The sequence below is a fragment of the Aythya marila genome (genome assembly GCF_965140915.1).
Source record: "Aythya marila genome assembly, chromosome: 1".
Classification (NCBI taxonomy): domain Eukaryota; kingdom Metazoa; phylum Chordata; class Aves; order Anseriformes; family Anatidae; genus Aythya; species Aythya marila.
Window position 1 is genome coordinate 183,059,908 of NC_139042.1, and position 26,373 is coordinate 183,086,280.

The following is a 26,373-nucleotide window of genomic DNA, read 5'->3' on the forward strand; positions in this document are numbered from 1 at the left end:
CCATTCTTCATTTTTTTGTCCATGCTGACATGCAGTTCTTCCTCCACAGAAGGAAGAGGCAGCAGCAGGAGGTGCTTGAGCCCCAGTGTTTGCTCCTTTTTGGTACACTGGTCAGAGGGCAATGAGCAGGGTCCCTCATACCTTCAGTACAGCATTGGAAGCAACTGCCATCTCATGGTATCACATCTGAGACTGAACTAGCTGGGACACTTCCATCTGCAATGGGCTGATAGCCAGGAAAGCTTCCCAGCAGCTTCCAGCCTGGGCTCCACCCCAGAGAGTTTCTGGAGGGGCTACAGAGTCCTTCCCATCTGCACACAGGAAAGTCAGTCAACACACGCTGGTAGCATTACTTTATTTCCCCTCCCAATTTATCCACCTGGCTTCTGAACTGCAGCTAATCCAAACAGTATAGGAGCCATTATGTACACATTAAGTGTTTACAAGTCTTGTCAGCATCTGAGGGATCCAAGTGCCACATTAAGACATCTGGAAAGCACAACATGCCAAGCAAAGAGAAGCCTTTTCTGAACCAGCACTTAGGAAACTAAGGTTGTTAATCCCTCTGCTCTTTCAAGAAAACAATGATCATGAAAGACGCTAGGGAAGATGCAGAGGGTATGTAAAGGCAGAGATCTTCAGCTTCTTAAGCCTCATCTGTTTCACGTAAAGCACTGATAGTAGAGCAGTTGAGAGCTGTAGCATGCAATGAAGTCTTCAGGAGGCTTGGATCCCAGCTGTGCTCCTTGGGCAAAATGAAGTCACAGTCTTGTGTCCTCACCCTTTTCTCACAGGTTCATTTTTTGAGGCAGACATGCTCCACATCTTTCTTTCCTTCCTTCACTGCTGTCTTCAACATGCTGCAGATGTTCCCATCAACTTGTGTAGGAAAATACAGATCCGGGAGCTTTGTCACGCAGATACCTTTGCATGAAGCTATTTGTACAAAATGCCTTCATCCTCACACCTCACAACATCCTCCCACAAACTGTAGAGGACACTAGGGAGGCCATAGAAGTAAGCTTCTTGCTTGGTCAGTTAAAGTAAATTTAATTGCAAGGTGCATCCATCAAAATCACAAAAATCAACCGATTTAAGGGAAAATTACAAAAAATAACATTACCAGTTTATTGTTTTAAAAACTGTTTTTAAATGTTTTGTGGCAGGTCCACCTTTAGCAGGTTAAACAATCAGAATATATTTACTTCCTTCAGATTGCTGGGGGGTAAAAAAAAGGCACAAACTTAAAGATGAGGGCTAAAAGAGGTCTGATTTCAGTTCTGTTTCTTCCCCATTTCATTTTGCAGAGGAAATCTGAACTTTTTAATTTGATGGATGAAATATGCACTGACATTCAAAATCAAGAATAAAGACAACAGTGCAAAGAAACTATTAATACTTTTTTTTGTTTGTTTTTCTCTTTCCTTAAGCCCCTGCCAACTACCTTCAAATTTTTTTCTATTATTATTTTGTACAGCAGCCCAACCAATGTATTTATGTGAAAATCCCAGGACTTAGGAAACCAGTTTTTCACAATACCCTATTGTTATGAAATAAAATTTATTTTCTGATTGATAGAAATGAGGGTTTTACTTTATTTGATGACAAAGATATACACGATTTTGACACATCCTCCTAAACAAGAAAATCTGAAAGATTTAACAAAAACAATTTCACCATAAGGTGCTTTTATTGCTGTTCTACATTAAACTTGAGGGAAAACCACATTATTTAACAAGCTAGTTAAACATACAGAACAACTCGGAGTCCAGACTTGCTCTGATATCACAGGTTATTTGACTTGAAAAGCAATTCCCAATATTGCTTGAAGTTTTTAGTGCACACATCCATCTCAGAAGACATCAATGGTAACAGTATTCGATCGCCACTGTTTTCAGCTTAAGCTGTGGGTACCTGAAAAATCCTTTGTGGTTTTTGTGCCACGGTACTAGCTAGAAGTTGTTGAAGATTGTACCAGAACTCATGGCATGAAGCTTCAAGAGATTATAATCTATTCTGTGATAGCCCCTATTTATTGAATACCAACACTTTCAGTTACACCATGCTAACTTGGTTTCAGTGAAAGCTCGAGCGGGCCATGCTTAAAAGAAACTGAAGTTTCCAACAAAAGCTGCTTTCTGACAGCTCTGATATGAGCTAAAGAATAAGGCCACTTCAACTTGGTCCATTTTTTTACTTTGGAAAAAAAAAAAAAAAGAAAGAAAATTGTCAGTTAAGTTTGAATGTTACACATTACATAACCTTAGATACAAAGCTTTTGCTAATACCTCACTGTAAGCACAAATTACCTCAGTTTATATTAGATGTAACATAGGCAATAAAGGTTCATAATGTTGTACCCTGAAAACTGCTGCTAGAAGGCAGACTGCTTTCTAATAGGTTCTTTGCAATGGGAAATTTATTCCTGGTGTTAGAACTCAAGCAGGAAGGAATTCCACTTTGCATTTAACAAATGACTAACCAGTATGGCTGAACAGCCATAGGTAGACTAAATGGTTAAGCAACAGTACAAAAATTGTAATAAAAACTGCACAAGTTGCCATAAGTACTGTTGCTTAACATGCCAAGTCTCTTCTACATAGTAAACACTATTTTCAAGTTGAGTACAAATCCTTTCAGCTGCTTTTAAGTAGCACGTACACTATGGATACATTTACTTTTGTTTTCCTCCTAGTAAAAATAATTCATATTGTGCTTTTTGTGGCATATCTGTATTTAAGTATCATGTTTTCTTCCTTTGTTAATTATTTGGTTTTGGTGGGGAACTACAAAATAAATTTCCGGAGCACTTGTTATTAGAATAACCATTAAGCTTCAATAAAAAGTGATGCTGCCACTAAAAAGGCAGAGGATAAAAAAAATTAAAGCTTTTTATTAACTTATGACTAAAATCTACATATTCCACAAAGGTTATATACTCACAGCAATATTAGAAGACAGTACATTTGTCAGGATCTATTTATTATTGGCATATGCAATTTATTAGCCAGTTGACCTACGAGATATTTACCATAGGCAAACTAAATACTGTGCTTTTAAGAAACCTGTTTAGAAATGATTTGATGTTTATTTTGAACATATTTACAAAAAGGATTTTTATGTGTTAGCAATAAATAATCCCGATATTCAAAATGTCAGTGCTCATGCACACACCGACAAGATGGTTGCATGCTTAAAAATATTATTTACAGTACAGTCTCCTTCATAGCCCTCTCTCTAATAACAGCAGAAAGTGCATTTTCTTCCATTTTCATTCTTCTTTCCTTTTGTTTTGATTTAGTCTTGCTTCTGAGGGATACAGCCTTCCATCTCAACAACTTCTGGCCAGCCTTCATATTTGTTTGTATCCTTGTTGTTCTTTATATGCTGTAAATAGATAATATCATCCTACTGTTAATGTGAAGTCACTTACCCTGTTGCTTTACGCATGGCTTTAAAAGACACTCCTTTGTAATTATTTTCAGGAAACAGACAAAGAGATGATGTTAGTATTAACCTCTTGCGCTTTTTAAGTATCATCAAATACAACAGCCTCTCAGTACTCTCCACTGAAAGTTGAAAGTTGCTTGTTCAGACAAGTATATGCTAAAAACAGGTGAATCTGACTAGTGAAAACATTTTTAAAATTTATCATGGATGTTTATTCAGCAAGAGAAACAAGCAAGGAAAAGATCAACGCCAAGAAAACATAAACCACTAGGTTTAAGTTAAATAAGGACACTAAACTTACAGGGCAGATTTTATGAAAACTACATAAGGCTGAATTTTATTTATTTATTTATTTATTTTTAAATTAAGGCTTTTCCAAGAAGCAACCACCTGCTGCCAGGTAAGATATTACTGCCTCCAAGAGTTTGCCATTGCTCCTACACTAGTTCCCACTCCCTTGAAAGTTGGCAAAAAAGAAAACAGGCTTGCTCTCCAAGTACAAAGCTACCGTTACTGGTAATTAAAGGCAGCAATGATATATGTTGAATTGCAGCTATTAAAGTATGTGGATATGTTTAATTTCACAAGTTTTCCTAGGCAGCAGTAATTTCTGACAGAAGAGCAAAGTGAACAGCTGGGAACACGAACACCTTAACTACAACTAATCTGTCAGAGGTTAGCAGGTCTAAAAATGAGTGTTATGCAGTAAATTTTGAATTATCAGTTTAATTGAATCCATCAAAATGAATTAATCTAGTTATTGGGTTACTAAAACCCACCCACAGAGGATTTTTTTTTCTTATTTGTGAATCATGATGGAATTATTCTGCACATTTAAAAGGGGGAGACTAATCAAGGAACAAATTTGAAAATAACACCGTGTGCCACTACTGCAATATCTAATTTGAACAAACTCAAGGCATTTATAAAACATTCTAAGCCTTTATTAATGTAAGCTGTTGAATTCTACTAAGTTATAGAATAACAGACCTGTTCAAATGGACTTTTAGTTTTAATTCCTTTTCCACCACAGAAGACCCAGTTGTCTCTAAAGCCAAGGTTAGTGATGGACGTGCTTCCCAATTCAGCAATCAGTTTCCGTGCTTCCTCATTAAGCCTTGAGCAAAACAGAGAAATTCGATATGCAAATAAAAATACACATTCTCAGAGCTTTCATTGTTCAATGCACCATTTAGCGTCAATCTGGTTAAATATAGTTTAAGTAAGCCAACACTGGGAAAGATCTATCTTTCAAAATCAGATAACGATAGTTTTGAAATAAGCTGATCTTACGAGCTCTGCTCTTTGATATTATTATCTCAAGCAACCAGCACACAAACCTATCAGTACACCAACAAAAGCCAAGAACCCTATATTTTCAAAATTTATACATACAACTCAAGGAATTTTAGCAATTCTCTCGGCAGCTAAAAAAAGTCAACCTTTAAAGTAAACACTGTTTTGCAGGCTCAAGTTGAAGCCTAGATAAAACACGAGCTCTCTTAGGTTAAAAGAATGGCCTAAATACACAAAAGAAGTTCTTGTTTGCTCAAGTCAATTAATTTAAAATTCAGAATGCTACCCCACAGCATGGTTCAGTGCCTGTAAGTCTGTGTAGGATAATACAGAAGATAAAATTATTCTGTAGGAGACAAAACCTCCAAACAGCAGCTCTTTATTTCTTCCTACCAGTTACTATATTTGCCCGATTACCAAACATCACACACAACTTCTGATTATTACTACTTACTGAGATATAGTTACGTGACTCACCTTAACAAAAGTGATAAAAAAAATGATTACTTAATTTACTTTGGAGGTTATTTGTACCACCCACGCTTCATGTTTCCACAGCATTGGTGCAGCTTATACTTAAATAAAACCCACAACCTCACAATACAATTGTTTTTTTTTTTTTAATCTTTTAAACGGGATTGTTCTTCATATTTTTAGTTGCTTCCAAGCACTGGCATTTATGATTAATATCAAGTTTCAATGGCATGGTTTGGGCTATTTTTGCAATATTACTAACGAGTACTTCCTGGCTATCAGAAAGAATGGGTCTTCCTTTTTAGCTTTGAAAAAACACCAGCTGAGACACGATTATTGAAACAAACTTACTGTACTTTCTAAATATTAAAGTACAACAACAGTTGGAGATCCAGCCTTGTGATAAAGAAACATTAAATAGCTTTCTTCTTCCCAAAGTAGTGAATCTACAGACCCTCTCCACCATTTACTGCAAATACCGCTCATTTCAAAGTCAGGATTTTGTCATCAGAAAGCTACTCCTACATCAGAAATAAGTTGTGGATAACAAATTGCATCAAAAGAGGAAAAAGAAAGAACATACAGAACCCATTAAAAAGTTAAATAAGTCTAAAACAGGAGGAAAAGAAAAAAAAATCATTATTTTTCACTACAAAAAGTAATCCTTTTGACAGTATGACTTAAATATGGAATAATTCTTTAGATCTGTATTGAAACCCCAATACAAATTTCTACAGTAATTTTACTACCTATTCCAGATGATCAAAGTTGAGAAGGTTGGAAGATACTGCTGAAAGAGTACTAAAACCTCTTATGATATGTCTATTGTCTAAATTGAACAGCTTGATAGTTGAACAGTTCCAAACTTTGAGGCCAACAAGCATGAGGCTCACACAGTAAAATCTCGGACCTCAAAACAGGAAGGGTACATGTAGACTTAGTAGCAATGGTCTGTGAACATTTTTAACTACCACACTCTGTCTTGGAGTTGTTCTGATAAAAGTGCTGGATGAAACAGACCAATTTCCATCAGAGGGTGTGTTCTCATAGCCATGTCCCATTTGCCCTACACTGTCTTCTTATTGCATCAACACCTTTTCTCTGAGGGGTTAAAAAAAATCAGCATTTATGATTTGCAGAAAACACTTGGGATATTTCTGCTCATATGCCTAATTTTATATTTTATTGTTTCTCTGTTGTTAGGAATCATGAAAGTATAGAAATAAATCTATGTAAATATCACATCGGGATCATTAAATGAATCAGCTGAAAACATAGTTTACAATCCCTTATCTTGCAAGAACAAAGCTTTATCAGAAGTGGTTGTGTGATAAAGAATTTTTTTTTCCCAGGTATAAAACAGCATTTAAAATGTTAAGCAATATTAACTGCATAAATCTATGACATACTTGGTTGCACCATCATCATATGTTCCCATTAACACTATGGTTCCATCCTGGATGGACTTAAGAAATTCAATAAGTGGTGCCACATCTGGAAAGAGAACACAAAAAAACTCACATAAGCACCAATCATTAGATATATTATAATAACCTGCATTATCTATTTAATTTAGACATTGCTAAATTAATAATTATTATTATTTATAATTGTACATTTATAACAAGATCGTAAGTGTGAGGAAGATAAAATGCACAAGGAAGAACTCTCATTTTATATAAAGGGTTTCATCTATACTGTGTAAAGACATACCTGCTAGTGGGAACTACTCAGGAGAATGAGCAGGTGTGATTAAATGCACCATTCTCCTCTTCTCTCTCCCCATCCCCCTTTGTGTTTCTCTAAAGTGGCATTCTCCTCACAATTATAAAGGTTGAGGTCAAGCTTAAACCACCACAGCAAACGGAGCCTAGAGGGGTCACACACAAGCACATGCACACAGTCAGGTTGCTTCTCTCTAACCAGCTAGGATAACTGCACTTACCTCCTCCCCACATATCAAAGAATTTAGTGTCTAATGGTTCTCCTGTTTTACCTGAAGAAAAAGAAATACGTGGTTTAATGAAATAGCCAAAGGTACTTCACAGACAACATGCCCAATTCCTCTTAATGACTGTCAGAAAAAGTGCTGAAGACACTCTATAAATCAAGTACTTCTATCTTTCATGAAGATTTCTCCTTAAACACTACAGCCATTTGTGAAAAGCTAAGAGGGGGAAAAAAAGATAGAAGATGCAAACTGATTTTACTTCAAGTGAAACATAAAAAAACAACACAGAACACCCTCAAAAAAGAGCAATAAAGAAAATGCACTTAGCTTTTTTTTTTAAAAAAAAAAAAAAAAAAAAAAAAGGTTCTTTTTGCCAAAAAAGAGTACAGTTATAGTTTGCTTTTAGTACCACATAGGAAGCAAGAAAGATCAAAATTACACTGCATGTTCTGCTACAAACTGGAATTTCTTAGCCCATGTAAACTTTTAGAATAAACAGAGAAGAAAGTGGGTATTGCATGTTCATCACCATTTTTACTGCGCTGTCTACAATGTCAGTATTTGATGGAATGTAGAGTTTTGTTTTTACTAGATACATCACATAAAATCTGTAAGAGAAGAAGAAAGACTGGCAGCTATATAATATGGAACTGGGAGGTTTGTTTTTGAACAGACTGAGACAATTTAGGAGGGCAAAATAGGATTAAGTTAGTATTGTTCAAATCATGCATTAGGTGATATAAACCTGAGTACAATCCAAAAATAACATGAATTTATATTGCTGTGAAATGACAAAGTACTATCTCGCTGCTACAAGAAATTGCTTCCTACATATAAAGGACAAAATTGTCAGTACTGACGTTCAGTTTAGCTTTCAAGCTGACACACAGGTAAATTTGTTAATGGAAGTTAAGAATCCTGAATATATAACATGGATGTATTTGGGAACAAGATCTCTATAAATGGAGTAATAGAATATACTGATTTCAAACTAGGAAATAATGAACTGTCTTTTTCATGTAGTAACACTGTTAAATAGGTTTCACTGAAAACAGTATGAGAAGAATTTGGTGTACAGAATTTTATTAGTGGTGGCAATATACAAATTCAAGAGACACACCATTAGAAAGTTATCTGATGTATCGCTAAAATAACGACAATGGAACTCCGCATTATTACACATTTTCAGAAACAAAAACGCTCTAAGTTTTTGTACTTTCAAACTGTATACTAACAAAAACATGTAAGTACCAAAATTTGGCATTATCTCAGTGTACATATGCTGAATACTGCCTCTTATCCTCCTCTTTGTATTTCATCATCCCTTAACAGGCCTTAAATTTCAGGAAGAATTTTAAAATGAAGACACTGCTCACTTAAACATCACTTACCATTGACCAAGGCCACATTTATTCCTCTGCCAACATTATTTTTAACTCCACTCATTAAACTGAAACAAAATAAACAATTTAATTTGTAATAGGACAATCTTTTGATATGTAGTATTTCAATTTTAAATAGGAACGATTAAATCATAAGGATGTGTATCTTAAAGACCATGTGCCCATGAGTACTTAAATGAAGCAAAGTCTCATACGTGCCTTTATGGAACCACTGAACTGAGAATGATAGATCTAATGTCCCTAATTGTACCCACTTAGCTTGAAAAAAAAGATGATTAAATGCTCAAAGTATGTGTGTATTAAAAATGCCAACAAAAGTAAAGTGCTATCAGTGCAGTTAAGGAAATTCCTTGAAGTTAAGGAGCCTGAAACATGAAGAACAATTTGAGGGGCTTAGCACAGTCACGTAACCAACATTTTATGCTTTTTTTTAAACATAAGATGAACAAAATCGTTAATGAGTTTAAAAGTTACCTGAACCAAAGTATTTAAAATGAATACTGCAGCATCACAATACTAAACAAGAAAGTCAGTGTAGACAGGTTTCCAATGACAGATAAAAGTAAGTAAGTCCAAGGGAAATAGTCAATATATTGATGGGACTTTAAACAAAAAGTGACTATAATCTTGGAGTACCATTAGACATCCCAACAAAACCACCACAGTCTACGACAACAATTACTTGGCCAAACTCAGAGCAGAAAAGGAGCTCAGAAAGTACAGAGACACTGTGAAATGGCAGCTGTTCAGAGCTGTAAAGAAGAGCTAATGGGAATGTTAAGACTGTTAGCTACAGTGCCTTGGACCATGGTGAGGGTACCACTCCAGTGAGAGGAAGCTCACAGATGATCTCATTATTTTTCACTGGCACTGTATGAAGATCTCTGTTCTACCTACAGGCCCTAAATATTCCAGCAGTTCCACTTTGAAGCTAGGACTAAAAACATTAACATAAGCAAGGAGAAACAGGAATAAGGATTAAAACCCTATGAGGACAGTTAAGAAATCTTCAGCTCAGATTTAAGAAAGCATTTCAGCATAAGCATACTGGAGCATATCTCATCAATTCCAAACACACTCTAACAAATGTGTTAATTCCTTCCTGACCAGGGCTGCTTTGACTTCCCTAGCTCACTCTAAGAAGGGGCTGGCAAGCTTGTACAACCCTTCTATCTTCAAAACTTTTTTCAGGTAACTTCTTTTGTGGCCACATGATTTTCAGGTCATGTCTGAGCAACGATTCAATGTTTCACAAGGACTGCATGCTTGCACACACCACTGCAACATCCCATACTAATTCATTACTCATCCCATACTAATTTGTTACTCACCCCATACTAATTTGTTACTCATGAGCTAGCAACAAGAAATGCTCTGTTACAAAGATGATGATAGAACCTTCCTCTCTGATGGTGTCCGTTGCACTTAGGATGAAGATACAAGCCAAAATTTAGATCAAATTCATACAGACAACACCGTATCTGGGACAGACTCAGTATCAGCGATTTCAGAGAGGCAGTGAATGCCCACTAGTTAATGGCAACTCTTTGTATGGTGACTTCAGTTTTATAGTAGTAGTAATCGGAGATGTGTGATTAGAAGAGGACTTGTAATTTTCTTCTAAAATATGGAATTCAGTTTTGGTCAGTAGGGAGTTACGGAAGCGTTTTAGCCACTGGAAGTCCATTACTTCTGTGATCACGTCATTTTCACATCATGTCTAGGCATCAATTCTAAGCAACAGAAACATATGGCAAATAGACTGAAAAGAAATAACAAAACAAAACCAGTGAAGTTCTGAACGCATTCCTTTGGTCATAGAAGATGGACTTTAATTTACCAAAAAGACTAAGAACTTCATTTAGTTTTTAACTACAATTCTCAGTAAATAAACACAAGTCAAAAAACTTCCAATACTGGGTTAATTAGGCACTGAAAAACCACACACACCTAACAGCTATGATGGACTTCAGATACCAAAAAAATCCTGCAAATATGAATACCAGAAGTAAAATAATTATTAATGGTGGATGCTGTAAGATCCTGCTATATGGCTACTGCAGCACAAACATGGAACTGGCTTCTTTACAGAAGAAAAACTGCATGGAGAAGTTGCTAGTAAAGCAACTCTATAACTCTTTAACTCTATTGCTCCTTTTAAACCCATCACATAGCAACCACAATATTTTACAATACTTTGACAATGACTGCAGGATATATTTTTTTAGTTTGTATTATGTCCTTCCAATACAGAAAAACAAGACCACAACTGAACATCTACAGCGCAGAGCTCCCACCACAGTCCAAAATATCTATACAATACAAAGGAAACACTGAGCACTTAAACGCACTCCCAATTACACTAGCTTGTGTAATGACACCCTTGTTTAATACAGAGCAAAAACCCATGCTGTAAACATTACAAACAATTTATGAAACCTTGTTCCTGCTTCTGTGTCTTGGAAGCACAAGGAAGAATATCAAGAAAAATTCAGCAATCCCGACTTAACCAGAAAAAGGCGTTTTGCAGGATTGTCAAAAACATCACTACAAAAAGAGCTACTAAAAATAAAGTAAGTCCCTTCACAGTTCTGAGACACTGCTTTACACACCTGAGATAGCTTGTGTGCTGTCACAAATACTAGTGGGTGTAATGTGAATGCTTTCTCACAGGAGGGCAGTAGTTTACCAGTTTTAGAATTCTTCCGAAAACTCACAATCAAGAAATGATGTCAGCTTTTGAACGAGAAGTCAAATGTATTATGAACAAAGGAGAAGATAATATAAAATTAATCAATCCTGCTGACGGACACTTCAATAGACTTCAAAAATCCTCCTCAGAAGGAATTAGCAAAGCTTTTTGCCAATTGAAACAGAACTTAAGACCCCAATAGTAATGCAGTAAGTTGTGCACTAATATTAAAAGAATAGAGGATTTCTTGACAGTCGCTATTTTTCATCACTTGCTTCAACGAAATATTCATATTGTTGTTCATGTCCCCCCCAAAAAATCTCTCCTTAGTTAACCAGTAAGCAAGACACTTAAAAAGCCTACAGTCCTGATGTTAAAATACTACTTGCAGTCTCATAACTTTTCATCAGTGAATCACCCTAAATCTTTGCAGATATTAAGCTTCCTAGCAACCAGGCTGAGATGCTGGCAAATTTTGGAACATGAACAAAAAAAATCTCTCTGCAGGGAGACTGGATAAGATTTTCCAAGGCTGTAAAAGGAATGAATGCTACGAATGAAGAGAACCAAGCAGCTAGAAATAGTTTTTTAGATCACATAAAAATATTTCTTTAATTTTATTTTAATTAGAGAATAAAGTGATGGAAAATATAATCCAATACTTACAGATTTTACAGACCTAAACACTAACTGATCGCTTATCCTATTTATGAGTTTTGCTGTTCACAGAAATGTTGCCATTTGCTCTAGAATTAGTGCTGACTGCTGTATGTGCTATCTGTACCACCCTGTACTTACATAGCATGGGCTGAGAAACAGCTAAACTGGGGTAGTTTAAATGTAGATGGAAGGCAAAGGCTGATTATTAAAAAAAAAAAATGTATTTATTACTTCTGACAATGCTAACAGCATGTCTTTTCTGCCACATGACATTCAAAATTGAGTGGATAGATTATATCATACAAAATGGCATGCTGTGGGTGACAATGAGCAGTAGCAATCTAAGAGCAAAGAAACAGAGTCTAAAAATAAACATTAATATTCTAGTTATAAGGATTACCCAAAGTTATTCAGTTGAATACTCTAGACATAATATTGTTAACAATACTGTGTTGAAAATACTGTTATTAGAAATACGGGGCTTGAATAATTTTTCAAACAGTTCCTTTCTTCAACGAGGCTAAGTGCCAGGTCCTGCACCTGGGGCACAACAACCCCATGCAGTGGAACAGGCCTGGGGAAGAGTGACTGGAAAGTTGCCTGGCAGAGTAGGACCTGGGGGTGCTGCTCGACAGCCAGCTGAACATGGGCCAGCAGCATGCCCAGGTGGTCAACCAAGGCCAACAGCATGCTGGCCTGCATCAGAAATGCCAGCAGGACCAGGGAAGTGACTTAGCTCTGGTGAGATCATATCTTGAGTACTGTGTTCTGCGTTGGGCCACTCACTACAAGAAGGATATTGAGTTGTTTAAGTGTGTGCACAGAAGAACAACGAAGCTGGTGAAGGAAGTAGAAAGCAAAGACTTATGAGGAGTGGGCTGAGGGAACTGTGGTTCTTTAGTCTGGAGAAGAGGAGGCCGGGGGAGACCTCATCACTCCCTGCAACTACTTGAAAAGAGGCTGTAGTGAGGAGGATGTCGGTCTTTTTTTCAGCTGACAAACAATACAACACAAGGAAACAGTCACAAGTTCCACCAGAGGAGGTTTGGATTAGACATTAGAAAGAATTTCTTCAGGGAAAGGGTTGTCAAGCATTAGAATAAGATGTCCAGGGAAGTGGCAGATTTCCCATCCCTGGAGGTACTTAAGAGAAACGTGAACATGGCACTACAGTACATGGTTTAGTGATGGGCTTGGTTGTTCAGGTTGATGGTTGGATTAGAGGTTGAAAAAGACCTTCAACATCGTAAATGATTCCAATTCATTTCACAGTTCAATTTTTCAGTTTAATTAATCATGCTGATGGTAACTAACTACAAATCTTTAAAACATTTTTTCCTTTTGAAGAAATGTGGTAAAGAAAAGTTGAAAATATGTTCTGTCTCCAGTACAACATAACCAGATAATTTAAAAGATGACTTGCAAAAGACAATCCACAGCAGTTTTAGCTGATTACATTCAATTAGAAGTACAAAGAGTAATTACTTAAAAAGACAGTTGTGTACTGAATTACAATTACAGACACAAGAACAAGTTACTTGGAGGCAACACTATATCTGACTGCATGAAGTCTCACTACTCCAACAGTCTCTAAACCTAAAATAAACGGTTAGCTATCTTGCATGTATTAAAATTGCATATATTTCAGCATTTACTGCAGAGTATTAAATGTGTTTCATCAGAGATTATACTTCGTTATAACTTAATTTTTTCATGTGGTCATACTGTAGGCAAAACAAGATCTGCAAAGAATCACTTAAATCAACGATTTTGTGCACAGAACAATCCAAGGCAAAGGTTGAAAGAGGTATTTTAAGACAACAGGTAAAAGTACTTACACATTATCTTCTACACAAATTTTAGGTCCAACTACATTTGCTGCTCCACTTGCCATTTTGAACGCAAAATGCTTTTCAGGACAAGCTTTAGAGATCCCACATTTGTATCTTGGAGGTTTTGTGGCTTTCAAAAGAAAATAAAACAGGATTTTAGAGAAAATCAGGAATTTAGGAAAATCAGGGAAAGAGGAAAATTACTTTCTGATTGCATTTGAAGTGTAATTAAGACTTTCCAAACTGAAAATTCAACATTCTTTCTACTATTAGTGAAAGCAAGTCACAGCAGTAACACATGCACATGAATACTCACAGCGTGCAGCTGCATCCAATGCTGATCTAGCTGAAATGCAAAAGAAAGTTTTACAAGATGTTACTATTAAAATGTCATCTGCTATAAAATATCCTATAAATTTAAAACCTTTCAATGCTTCTATAAAAATAGATTGGTTGAAATGAAGTATCAAATACATATGAAAACTATGTTACAATATAAAAAACATTAATCTTTACATGGTAGAAAAATGAAAATAGTCAGGGAACACATTTAGAAGATCTATCTTAATTTATGGATTGCTGATTAAAATAAAAAAAAAAAAACAGAGATAAAAACTCAGAACAACCAGGAATCTGTGGAGGGTGGGTGCTGAAGTGAAAATAATTCCTGTCTTACAACAGTATTTGAGCCTTTCAAAATAAGTGCTACAAATCAGAACCTTCACAAGGATGTGATTCCTTTCATTCAACCCTGTAATTCTGCAGTTTAGGTGTATTTGAACCCTATTTTTCATGACTCCCTTTCTCAGGATGGGAAAGGACAGCACACATATCTACAGTTCATCTGTAATACGTAATGACACCTCTCTTCAGTAATTATTAATGATGCCACTGGTGACCGGTTCAGATGTATGACCACACTGCAGTAAGCTGAGTTATACAGCATGAACCCTATCCATGTGCCCAAACTGAAAAGTCCCTTTCAAGATAAAGTTGGTTCAAAACAAATACCCTTAATTTTACATCATCTAAGCTGGTAATTATTTTCTGCACAGAACTCAGCACATCTGAAATGTTTTGATTATTGCACATGGCAGTGTAACTACACAAACAAAAAAATCCCACCCAAAGCACGGAATTTTAAAGTGCATAAGCAACAGAAAGGCAGAGTGCAGAATTCCCGAGACATCATTCAAGTCACAGAGTTTACAAACCCAGACTGTGACTGTAATTACCAGCACGAAAAAAAAAAAAAAAAAGCGGTAAAAATGTGTGCATACTTGGAAGGTGAGAGAATCAAACTGATTAATGAAGTAGGTTAAATATTTCATATGGACAATAGTATTAAAATACTCAAAATTCGTAAGAGCTTAATTCAAGCCTACAGTAAAAGAATATGCTATTCTTGATTACGGCTCAAATAACTATTAACAGATGGTTGCAGAAAACAGGGACTTATCACTTACCAAATATGTGTCCTAAGTTTGCTTCCATTTTTATTTCCAACACTTGAGATATGACATAAAATGTCAATAAAAATATTGCTACAACTACCACCAACTTCGCAGCACCTATTCAGAAGTGGAGAAAAAAACAGTTTTTAAAAGAATTATCTGTAAATGACAATAATAAGTTTATCAAAATCAACTACATGTGAAATTTGTATAGTGTGACATCAAGACGAATTCAGAAACACAATGAGGAATTGTGGACTCACCAAACAGTAATCTGCACAAAAAACAACATTGTGATGTAAAATGCAACTGAGCCACTTCACCAGGTTGCTACACCAGACGTACCCTGCTCTCAGCCATGAAAACTCACCTTGTTCTTTCTCCAATCTTCACGCCTCTCTGACATCACGGTTTACCAACACACCTCAGCAGCCAGGAGAAACCACATACTTTTCTGTGGAAACCCAGCTTAACAAGATGAACTTAGCTGATTTTAGTGGCTGCTGTCCAAGTGGGAAGTCCTGCCCTCTCCATCGCACTTCCCTGTTCTTAGCCCTGTGTTTGCTTCTCACTGTTCACGAATACTCCCTTTCTTTTTTCCCCCCTCAGATTGAGATACCTCAGTTTTAACAAATAAACCAGAGTGAGGGATTAGGAATCTGCTGATATAACATAGCTTGTCTCCCTTGGTCAGTCAGGCCTGAGCATTACGTAAAAATAACAATAAAAAAAAAAATTACAGGCCTTCGACAAGAGTTAGAAAACTTTAATGATCTTAAAAAGTAATAAAAAGCAGTTCCTCACCCCTGCCCCTTTTAATATGTTATGGTCTCAGATGGCTTGAAATTTTAACAAGCTTAACTTACTCCAGTGCTGAGCAGTCAAGCCACCTCCAAGAAAAAGAGCTGGAAGAACACAACCACAGCGATTTAAATCTGAAATGGAACCCTGCCATTTTCTAACATCATTTTCAATATATTTTAAAAAAATCTGTTCTTAGATTCTTGTAAATTAATGACTGTCAGACATGTTAGGTGAGGAAGTGTCTGCTTTATCTCACCTTCCTGTCTCACCTCAGTATGTCAAACTGTTTGAAAGAAGCAATACTACGGCACACTTTTTTCTCAGATGGCCATCCAAATAAACTGTTCAGAAAAAAAAAATGCACTCCTGCAATCTTAGATGAGTCTGTTCAGAAAAATTTAAAATAGACAGATTACTCAGCCTTCAGAAGGATGAAAGTTGTTAATCAATCCTTCCAAAGGCTAAAAAAGACAGAAGAAGAAAAAGACTTTGCTTGCAGTTTGGACTTCCTCTCCCATTTCACATGTGTGAATTTATACATACTACTATGTTGGAAAACACAGATAGAAACTTAATTTAAAAACATTACACTGAAGCTCCAAAGATAAATGCATTTGAAGGGAAACAGATGATTGGAACATAAATTAAGAAGTGGAAAAGAAAGGGCTTCAAAGCAACATTTGCTCAAAAAGACAAGATGGTACCAGATTTTGGAATGAGTCACATAGCAAGTGGTAATTGAAAAGCCTGAGGTTTCAGTACATGGTAGGCGAGATGAACAAGTACTCGGTATGAGTATTAACCTTCCTCTCCATCTATAGTCTGACCCTTCCAACTGAATTTTAAGTGCTCCCTTTAAGTGGGAGGTAAGAAATCTCCTTGAATATTCGTGTAGTATTTGAACCAAAACAAACCTGTTTGCTACAGGTTACACATTCTATATGAACCATCAAAACTTTGTCTGTAGGTTTTAGTGACAAAAGTAGTTAGCTGGAAGACAAGAAGAGGTTGGGGAAAGTCAACCATCTTCCAGGTGATTTGGCAGTCTTCTAAAAATCACAGCATTCTCCCAGTTCTTTATCAGCTTTGCTTTAACGGGTTGCTCACAGTTATACTTACTGATATTCTGTAAGTACACTGAGTAACAACAACCTTAAAAATCAGGACTAGTTTAATTCATCAATAACATTAACATGCAACCCTCTTGGAAAAGAGGATGTCACTGTTTCCTAGGAAAGCCAAAAGGTGATCCTTCTGCAACACAACCACCACTACCACTTTTGATTAAAGTGCAGTGCATCAGAATGCAAATCCTGCTCAACTGCCACACAGATGTAGCAGGCTATTCTACTGCAAGAAAGTGTCTAAAATAATATTTTCTTATAATATTATTTTTTAATAACAGCTGTACCTTCTGTCAAGTCAAATCAGCTTCTCAAACACTGTACTGAAGTAACACCTCTACTAAAGGCTTTTTATAGCTTTCAACCTCCTCATCGCCATTCAGGAAGCCACTACGTTGTAGAGGTGCATGGAACTTTTTGTTGCAGCGTGGGACAGAGAAGAAATTGCATAAGCCATCAACTGACCATTTCCTTGCTCCTTCATCATCTTACAGTTAGCAGCCAAGTTAGATCACATCACGATATCTTAAACTGTCACTGCGGATCAGCTGAAGGAAGTGTTGTAACCAGCTGTTTGCTTTTAAACTATCACAAATTCCAAAACAGGTTCCGGTTAAATAGAATAGCAATGCTTGTTCTGCCAATTATGCTTATTTTAAAACCTTATATTATCATCACAACTTGTTACTGCTGTCTACAGCTTGTTTCACAACTGACAGAAGTCCGATTTCAGCACGCATGCTTACCTGCTATTCTCATTTTTAATCTTCAGCCAGGAAATGATACTAATGCATTCAAAAAGCCACCTATGGGGGGAAAAAAAAAGCACACCATTGCAATTACAGCCAAATTAGCACTTTTATGATGAGTTAACTATAAAAACAGCGTGGATTTTCTAACCAGTAGTGATGATTGCACAATATAGTTACATCTTCACACTAACAGTAAAGAAGATTCATGATGGATCTCTGATGTATCACTTTCATTTGTTACTCCATGAAACAAGCCATCTTAAAACCATTACTTTCATTTCATCAAATCAAAAAGCCAGCAATTGATCTGCATTGCTCCAAAATCCTATTGACTTTTTGATGTTAAGTTGCTATTTGGTAACCTAACATAACAAACCATATTAGAGAAAAGATATAAGCACTTGGTTCTTTGGCATAAGGCATTCAATGGAACTGCAAGACCCACGTATTACAGAAATGCAGTAACACATCTGTCATTCACAGCAGCATCCAGGAGATTCACGTTATGGCTAACGGTGGCAGAAGCAACAATGCTAGAATTGACTATTTCAGGGTAAGCTAAAAATCATTGCCTAGAAGCAAAAGCCACGTAAGTACTCAAAAGTTTCTTGTTAGAAGAGCTTGCCACCGCATGAAGTCAAAGATGCCACAGCCTACATGGGCTCTCCTCAAAGACTACCACCACCCCCTCTACCTTCTCAGCATCCCTTGGGCTCTGCCTACAATAGTGCTGCTGCTCTCTGGGTGATAACACTGTCCTCAGCCACACTAGGCCCAAACCTCACTGAGCTGGGGCATCTTCTGTGCCAAGCCTCCCCTTACTCCTGATTTGAGAAGCACAAAGCAAAGCAGCTGACCGCTGGGCACCCACGGTGCTGACGTGGTATCTGAGCAAAGCACGTATGGCGAACACCGTATGGTCTTGTGGTCTGTCACGGTAGCCTACCACAGGGCCATTAGAGACACTGCAATTCCTTTTACAATATTTAGATAGTTTAAGCATGTAAACATTTATTTTTTAATGAACCAAAGTGAGATTTTGGTTGGAAGCAGAACAGATCAGGTAGCATACACCATCTCCTCTGTTATTATGATCATAAGCAAGGAGAGCTCTCGGTTACTTTCAGAAATCCATGAGGCATTCAGAAACGGAACACTCTGTAATAGTAATCTGTTTCTGAATTTGCATTTTCACAGAATCACAGAATTTCTAGGTTGGAAGAGACCTCAAGATCATCGAGTCCAACCTCTGACCTAACGCTAGCAGTCCCCACTAAACCATATCCCTAAGCTCTACATCTAAACGTCTTTTAAAGACCTCCAGGGATGGTGACTCCACCACTTCCCTGGGCAGCCTGTTCCAGTGCCTCACAACCCTTTCAGTAAAGAAGTTCTTCCTAACATCCAACCTAAAACTTCCCTGGCGCAACTTAAGCCCATTCCCCCTCGTCCTGTCACCAGGCATGTGGGAGAACAGGCCAACCCCCACCTCACTACAGCCTCCCTTGAGGTACCTATAGAGAGCGATAAGGTCGCCCCTGAGCCTCCTCTTATCCAGGCTGAACAAGCCCAGCTCCCTCAGCCACTCCTCGTAGGACTTATTCTCCAGGCCCCTCACCAGCTTCGTCGCCCTTCTCTGGACTTGTTCGTGCACCTCGATGTCCTTCTTGTAGCGAGGGGCCCAAAACTGAACACAGTACTCGAGGTGCGGCCTCACCAGAGCCGAGTACAGGGGGACGATCACCTCCCTAGCCCTGCTGGTCACACTGTTCCTGATACAAGCCAGGATGCCGTTGGCCTTCTTGGCCACCAGAGCACACTGCTGGCTCATATTCAGCCGACTATCAACCAATACTTCCAGGTCCTTCTCTGCCAGGCAGCTTTCCAACCACTCCTCTCCCAGCCTGTTGATCTGCTTGGAGTTATTGCACCCCAGGTGCAGGACCCAGCACCTGGCCTTGTTGAACTTCAGACAGTCAACCTCAGCCCATGGGTCCAGCCTATCCAGATCAGTCCAGATCATTTTACTGCATAAGTGATTGCACTTACTGCAGTAAAAAACTATTGGCATTCACTGATGACGCTGCATCACCTACACTAAGGCTGAACTTGAAAACATGTAAGAAATCATCACTTTCATTGCAGTAGCTGTCCCACACCCACCTATCACAAAACCTGCAGCATCCCTAATGCTCTGTGCTCCTATATCGTGATTCTGAATACCATCAAAAATACTATCTTTAGAAATTATTTGAAACATGAACAAAAAGTCAGAAAACACAAATCATTTGAGAAGATCATCAAAACCAAATGCAGTAGTTCTCAGAGTCTATGCCAGGGAGGAAAACCTGATATTATACAAACACAGGAGGGAAAAAGCAAACAAACAAACAAACAAGAGATCAAGTATAGAAATATTTATATTCCATGAGAATTTGAAAAATAAGTATCAATGTAAAAACTGAAGAGCAGACAAGCGTCTTTGAATACTAAGGTTATACAAGGGAAATTTCATAGCATACTATGGACGCAGTATATCCATTTTATTTATGCCCACATATATTCTATATTCTACAACCACTGAATCTTCTTCCAGTGGAAGACTTATTGTATGAAAAGGTATTAAAGGACCATGACTGGGCATTTTACATATGATATACAATGCCTTACTTCTATAGGCCTGCACAAGCAGAACCCACAACATTCATCTTGCTTCCATTTCTGCAGTGATGTTACACTGTTAGGGAAACGCCTTCAAGCAACAAGACAAATGATTAAAATCAGGGCCCAACTGATATTAGAAACTCATTTAAAAGTTCACATACAGAACTCTTCTAAGTTCTCTTCTCTTCTCCCCACCCCCCCCAAAAAAAAAAAAAAAAAAAAAAAAAGAACTAGACTCAGATGCACAGAACCAGCAGCAACAACATTCTTTCAAATGCTTTAGAAATTAGCTTAAAATCCCACCACCACCAAAACAGACTAAAATAAACTAAAAAGCATCACCACTGTTTTTGTCCTCTTTGACAAAACATCCCAATCAAGCAAGGACAGTAGAATTACAACCAAAATATCTTGCGGCCTTACAAACATCTGATAATGTAAGTAACCACTTCATTACTATGTTAACAGGATTTATTTCTGCTGGGCAGCCAACAGGGCCCTTATTTACCATGTTTAGCACCCAGGAGGTGCAGCCTACACGAGGATGCACAGGCGGGTGAGTAAAGCAGACCCCTTTACAGAAGAGAGAGACAGGGGAGCACCATGAAACAGGCAACAGAAGGGATCAACAGCTCTATAAATGGGGGTTTGGGGATGCACTGTAGTGCACGACTGTGAAACGTGGAATTTGTTTTTCTTCAGATTTTCCTCAGTGCAGAACTCATCAGTCCATCAGGCAAGGTACAAAACTGGGATGGTGGAAAGATACCAATAAATCCCTCACATGCGGTACCGAGTTTCCTGAAATAAAAAGGTATCTGCAGAAGAACGTAAAACCAGTGCTTTCAGATGCTGGTTTTTCTCTGCTTCATGAGAAAGGAAGTTATTATTTCCCAGGGTGGTGTATTGGAGTAAGGGGTAAAAACTACAAGTTTACATCTACCATCCAGGTGTCCCAACAGAATAAACTCTAGTTATAAATGGCACAGTCACATCTCTGTACTTGGCACTCACCCACAAGATGGGCACCACTGTGATTTTCCTATATTCCACTAAATTTCTAATATTCGTACTTTATCAAAAGGAATCCCGTGCAACTTGTAATGGTGCCAGACGAATACGCTGTCCTCTTCCTATGATCCCACTCAGCACTAACGGTGCAGATGTGTCTTCTCTTCACAACAAACACATCTGTTGAAGACTTTTTCCTCCTGTAAGGTCTAGATGACATTACACTTCAGCCAAAACCAGGCAGTCAGCACAGCTATGAGGATAAAAATCCAGCATGTAAAGGTGAAATATTGAACGGTACAAAACATGAGGGGTATGCTTTGTTACTTAAAGTGATGCAAAATTTCTCTCTGAACTGACAGAGTATGATGTGCTCACTGAAAAAAAGTAGCAGAGAAACAGCAACTGGGCAGGAAGTTGGTTCTGCCGTATCTGCGAGTTTAGAAACCTCTTCCTTCAGCACAGAGCAGCACATGGCTAACTCAACCCCTCTAGAGTAGGAACAAGAAGATAGCTCACTGAACTGGAGAAGCCAAGAACTTACAGGTTATAAACATTTTCTGAATGCCGGCATTTCGTTGACCAGCTCGCTGCATGGAGCTGCGCGTCCATCCATGCAGAAGAGAGCTATTTATTCTGGCTGCAAAGTACTAGGGAGTGGGTTTGTGGAAAGACAGTTGGGAGCTGAGGTTACTGGTTGCTTTTTTCTCCTCCACACCCATCCTTGTGGATTGCACTTTGACCCACGGCAGGGGCAGTTTCCAGATGTTGTGATTTCCAGTGCCAAAGCCTTCCCAAGCAGCAAACTCTACGGCAGCAAAAAAAAGCCAGACAAAGCTTGACATAACGGAAGAAACAAACATGAAACAGCAGCTTACAGAAAAAAGGAAGAGAGAAAAGCGCCTTCTCCAACTTCATTTTATTTTACCACTCACTCGGTTTCAGCCTTCAGTGGATTTCTGGTTTGCTGCTCCACTGCTTGATTAACTTGGGTGGGGATGACAGACACAACGCAAATCCGATGAGCTCAGAATATGTATCAACTTAGCTACTGCATACGTGCTTTTATATAAGAATGCTAGCTTCGGTCAGTGGAGCAGCAGATAGCTGTTTTCAGAAGTAACACACCACTCTTGAGGAAAGTCTGCCAGATACTCCACACGTGGAAGTTACAATATAACTTCATTTAGGAAAACGATCAGCTTACATTCCTGCCAAACAAATTGTCATTGTGCTTTATTAGCTGATATACAGTTTCCAACATGCAAATTGGATTCTTTCTGTGTTCATGTATTAGATATGGTAATCATATCAAGCAAGCTGTTTGCTTCCAAGAATCAGGGTGTAAGAGGAAACAGTGTCAAGTACAGCAGTCGTTAAAATACGAACAAACACATAGAGGCACGCTGACAACACTGAATGAAGTCCAGGTTTCTGTACTGAGATGAATTCAGTTCAGTCTGGTCAATTCTTTATCAGCCCTGCTCAATGCTCTTGCCCAGAGACAAGTGCTGTGGAGCGCATGATGCAGGGTACATTTGTGCACAGCCTCTGCCCTACTTACTGTGTTTTAAAGCTTTGGCCACTTGCAGTCTACTGCTGTTTTTAAGTCTTTGTTGTTGTTGTTTTTTTGCTTTGTTTGTTTTTTAAACAGGATTGCAATAAATGTTCTTTATGAATAATACGAAACAAATCAGTCTACTTCATTCCCATTTCTATTAGCAATTTGATAACGGGTGTAGATAATATTTATGAAAGACACAAGAAAACAGAGATGAGAAGCAAGAATTTAGAAGGTCATGATAATTTTGAATTCTGAGCATAGTTGATTAGAAGAAGGTCCAAATAAATCAGCAGTGGTATTTAACAAACCAGAAAGCACAATTCAAAAAGGACATCAAGTGCAACTAAAGAGGCAGCAGTAAAGAAAAGGATCTGAGGGAATATAGCAGCTAATATTAGGGTCGATGATGTGGGACTGCTGCAAAAACGGAACTGCTCGTTGCGAACCGCACCAGTAGGACTGCTGTGTGCTAAACAAAAAGCAATTATTGTGCTGTGCCTACGTGCCATCTAGACTTTTCGTTGAGACCCCGTATGTATTTTTGTCTAAATTTATCTTAAAGCATAATCCCCAAATGGCAGAGTCTAGATAACCATTACGTGGCCTAAATAAAACAACTAAAGGGCTAAAAGAATTGGGTTTGCTTTGCAAGGAAGCATGACAGCGAAGAGAGGAACACTGAACAGGCACCCTTGTCTCTTACCACCAAGGTAGAATTTAAAAACTGTTTTAAAAGATGCTGAGATGGACTGTATTCTTAATATCCACCCACTGCTGTCTGCCTAATTGTAGACAAAATGATTAAAAAAAAGTCCTAACTACAAGGAAGAACAAGGAAAAGAAGATTGTGAATCATCAGAGAACTCCAGAGAACTGAGAGAAAGGCTTCCATAACCGAGGTAGTCCACGAGGCGCGAGTTAATGTCCCATTCACTATCACCCCCATATTTCTATCCGCTTATATGCAAATCTGCACACAGATTTAAGTAATACTAAATGTGTATCAGCTTGAGATGCTTTGAATTAAATTCAGATGGATTTTTTCTCTCCCCTAAGCAGTACTTAGAAGATTGTAAATTTTTGAAAATGGTCAAATAACATTATCCCTCTTTTTATCTACTACATCTGTCAATACGCAGAGCATTACCAAGCATATCTCAATGCTATCTATAGTGTTACCAAGTACACTGAATGACAATTCGATAAGCTTTCAAAATTGATTAGTACTACAGAAAAAAAAAAAAAAAAAAAAAAAAAACACGCTTGAGTAGTTTTTGTTTCTGAGCCACAACTAGATTAGGGTAGTGTTTGCTTTCTGCAGCACACACCGCCTTCCTCAGCACTCAGCAGAGGCACGTCTTTTCTGCCAGAAAAAATAGAAGAAAGCCATTTTACTTTTTCATACCTGGCAAAATTCAACCAGTGAAACAATGCTTTGTTTAATCCAGCCTCTGTTAATAGGTATTTCAGTCTGCTGTCTTCAAGCAGTTCTGAACGGTGGTGGTTTTCTACCCAAAATTACACAGTGATTTACACAGTGAATCTGATATTTCAGGGATAGCGTTAGCTATTCTTATCTGAGCCCTGGTTTTAAACCAGTGGTTGAGCCAACCTGAATTATACGCCGTGAACCAAACAGCTGAGACTGTAGAAATCATTCCAAGTCTAAATTGGAGAAGGAATCCAAGCTTCTAGTATAAGTTGTATTTAAGTACAAGATGCATTTCCTTACCAAGATGATTGCTTATCCTTCTGCTAGAATAAGGACAGCTTTTCTGCCACCTTTACAAAATTAAATGAATTTGAAACTGAACTTAGAGCACTGAGTGGCAGACATTGAAAAGCATTATATCTTCAATAAGTAACTACTGAGTTTCAATTTTACTGTATAATCATGCACCATTTGTGTCTTCTGATAACACAATCTCTGTTCTGAGGTGTTTTTTTTTTTTTTTTTTTTTTTTTTCCCCCCTCCAGTCACTCCTACATTCATAGGAGTGCTTCATGATTATGGCAGAACTCCACACTGGCAAAAGGTTTGTCTACACAGAACACCTTCTGGACTTTTGGATTAATATATTTTTTCTCCTTAGAGACAAAAATTATCACAAAGTGCAGTTACGTACAAAAATATTAACTTCTCCTACAAAAAAAAAAAAAAAAAAAAAGACACCATCTTAATTGTATTCTTCCATGTACGCGTAAGATTCAATTTGGTATTCAGAAAACACTGAATTAGACCCAAAATGTTTGGTTGTTAAAACAAGATTTTACTTTACTTCTGCCAACAGCAAATGAAACCCAGACAAGTTTAGCACATGAAGCCAGAACTTACTCCAAAATTAAAAACAGGACATGCAGAAGTAGCAGACTTACCTATGTTGCGAATACTGGTGTGTGGTTTCACTTCTAAGAATGGAAATACACATGAGAAGAAACGTGACTCTGCGGGAGTGTTTTGATACCTGATGTGCAAAACAAACACTTCCTAAAGGAGGTGCCAAATTACTGACCATGCACGCTTCTTCTGCTAGTGGCATCAATGCAGTACTTCCATCTTAGGCAATGCACAAACCTAAAATCTCAAACAGAAAAATCTCCTGAACCCTGGGAAGCCTAAGATAAAAGTACTAAGGCACTCTTCGCACTAAGTATTAAACTCAACCCATGTTCCTCTTGAAATTAAAAGAACCTCATAAAACAATCTGTTTCCAGAGCACTAAGAACTGACTATTCTCAAACTGTACTTTGAAGTCTCTTCTCAAATATTACACAAAATTTACTGGGCCATATATATATTTGGTTTTAGTTATGGCCCCTAAAAGCCATACTGTTTAAACACAAGAAAGTCAACTGTCCCTGAGCTGCTTCTCTTCATTAAAGAGAATATTAGCTCTTGTATTTCAAAGGGTTAGATAAAATTACATAGAGAAATTCAGATAAAGTTGTCATGGACAAACTGCTGAGCCTCACTCACTTCCTTTCAAACTTCACCCCAGAGAACTGCGTAAATCTCAGGAGTTAAAAGAGAGAAGGTGAATTTTAACATTTTCTTCTCTCAAATGAGAAACACACTATTTTGTAACTGAAAAACTGCTGCAATTGCCATTTCAAAAGTCCCAAACTACTGATTTATTGCTTTTGTTAGCTTTGTTTGTTGTTGTTGTTGTTGCTGTTTTTATATATAAAAAAAAATCACTACCTTGACTTCATAAGACAACAACATTGGTACAATCTTTCCA

General features: G+C 37.7%; 1 protein-coding gene across 1 annotated transcript in view; it reads right to left on the reverse strand.

Annotated features, from left to right (window-relative positions):
- Positions 1-389: 389 nt before the first annotated feature.
- The window catches only part of FAM3C (FAM3 metabolism regulating signaling molecule C), a 31,781-nt gene continuing 5,797 nt past the window's right edge, over positions 390-26,373 (reverse strand). The window contains exons 2-10 of the mRNA XM_082755854.1: positions 17,887-17,946; positions 15,225-15,329; positions 14,075-14,104; positions 13,765-13,888; positions 8,563-8,621; positions 7,166-7,216; positions 6,630-6,714; positions 4,441-4,567; positions 390-3,387 (exon numbers count right to left, since the gene is read on the reverse strand). Coding sequence (XP_082611980.1) covers positions 3,298-3,387; positions 4,441-4,567; positions 6,630-6,714; positions 7,166-7,216; positions 8,563-8,621; positions 13,765-13,888; positions 14,075-14,104; positions 15,225-15,329; positions 17,887-17,899 — 684 coding nt within the window. The 5' untranslated portion in view covers positions 17,900-17,946 and the 3' untranslated portion in view covers positions 390-3,297. The remainder of the gene's footprint in view (positions 3,388-4,440; positions 4,568-6,629; positions 6,715-7,165; positions 7,217-8,562; positions 8,622-13,764; positions 13,889-14,074; positions 14,105-15,224; positions 15,330-17,886; positions 17,947-26,373) is intronic.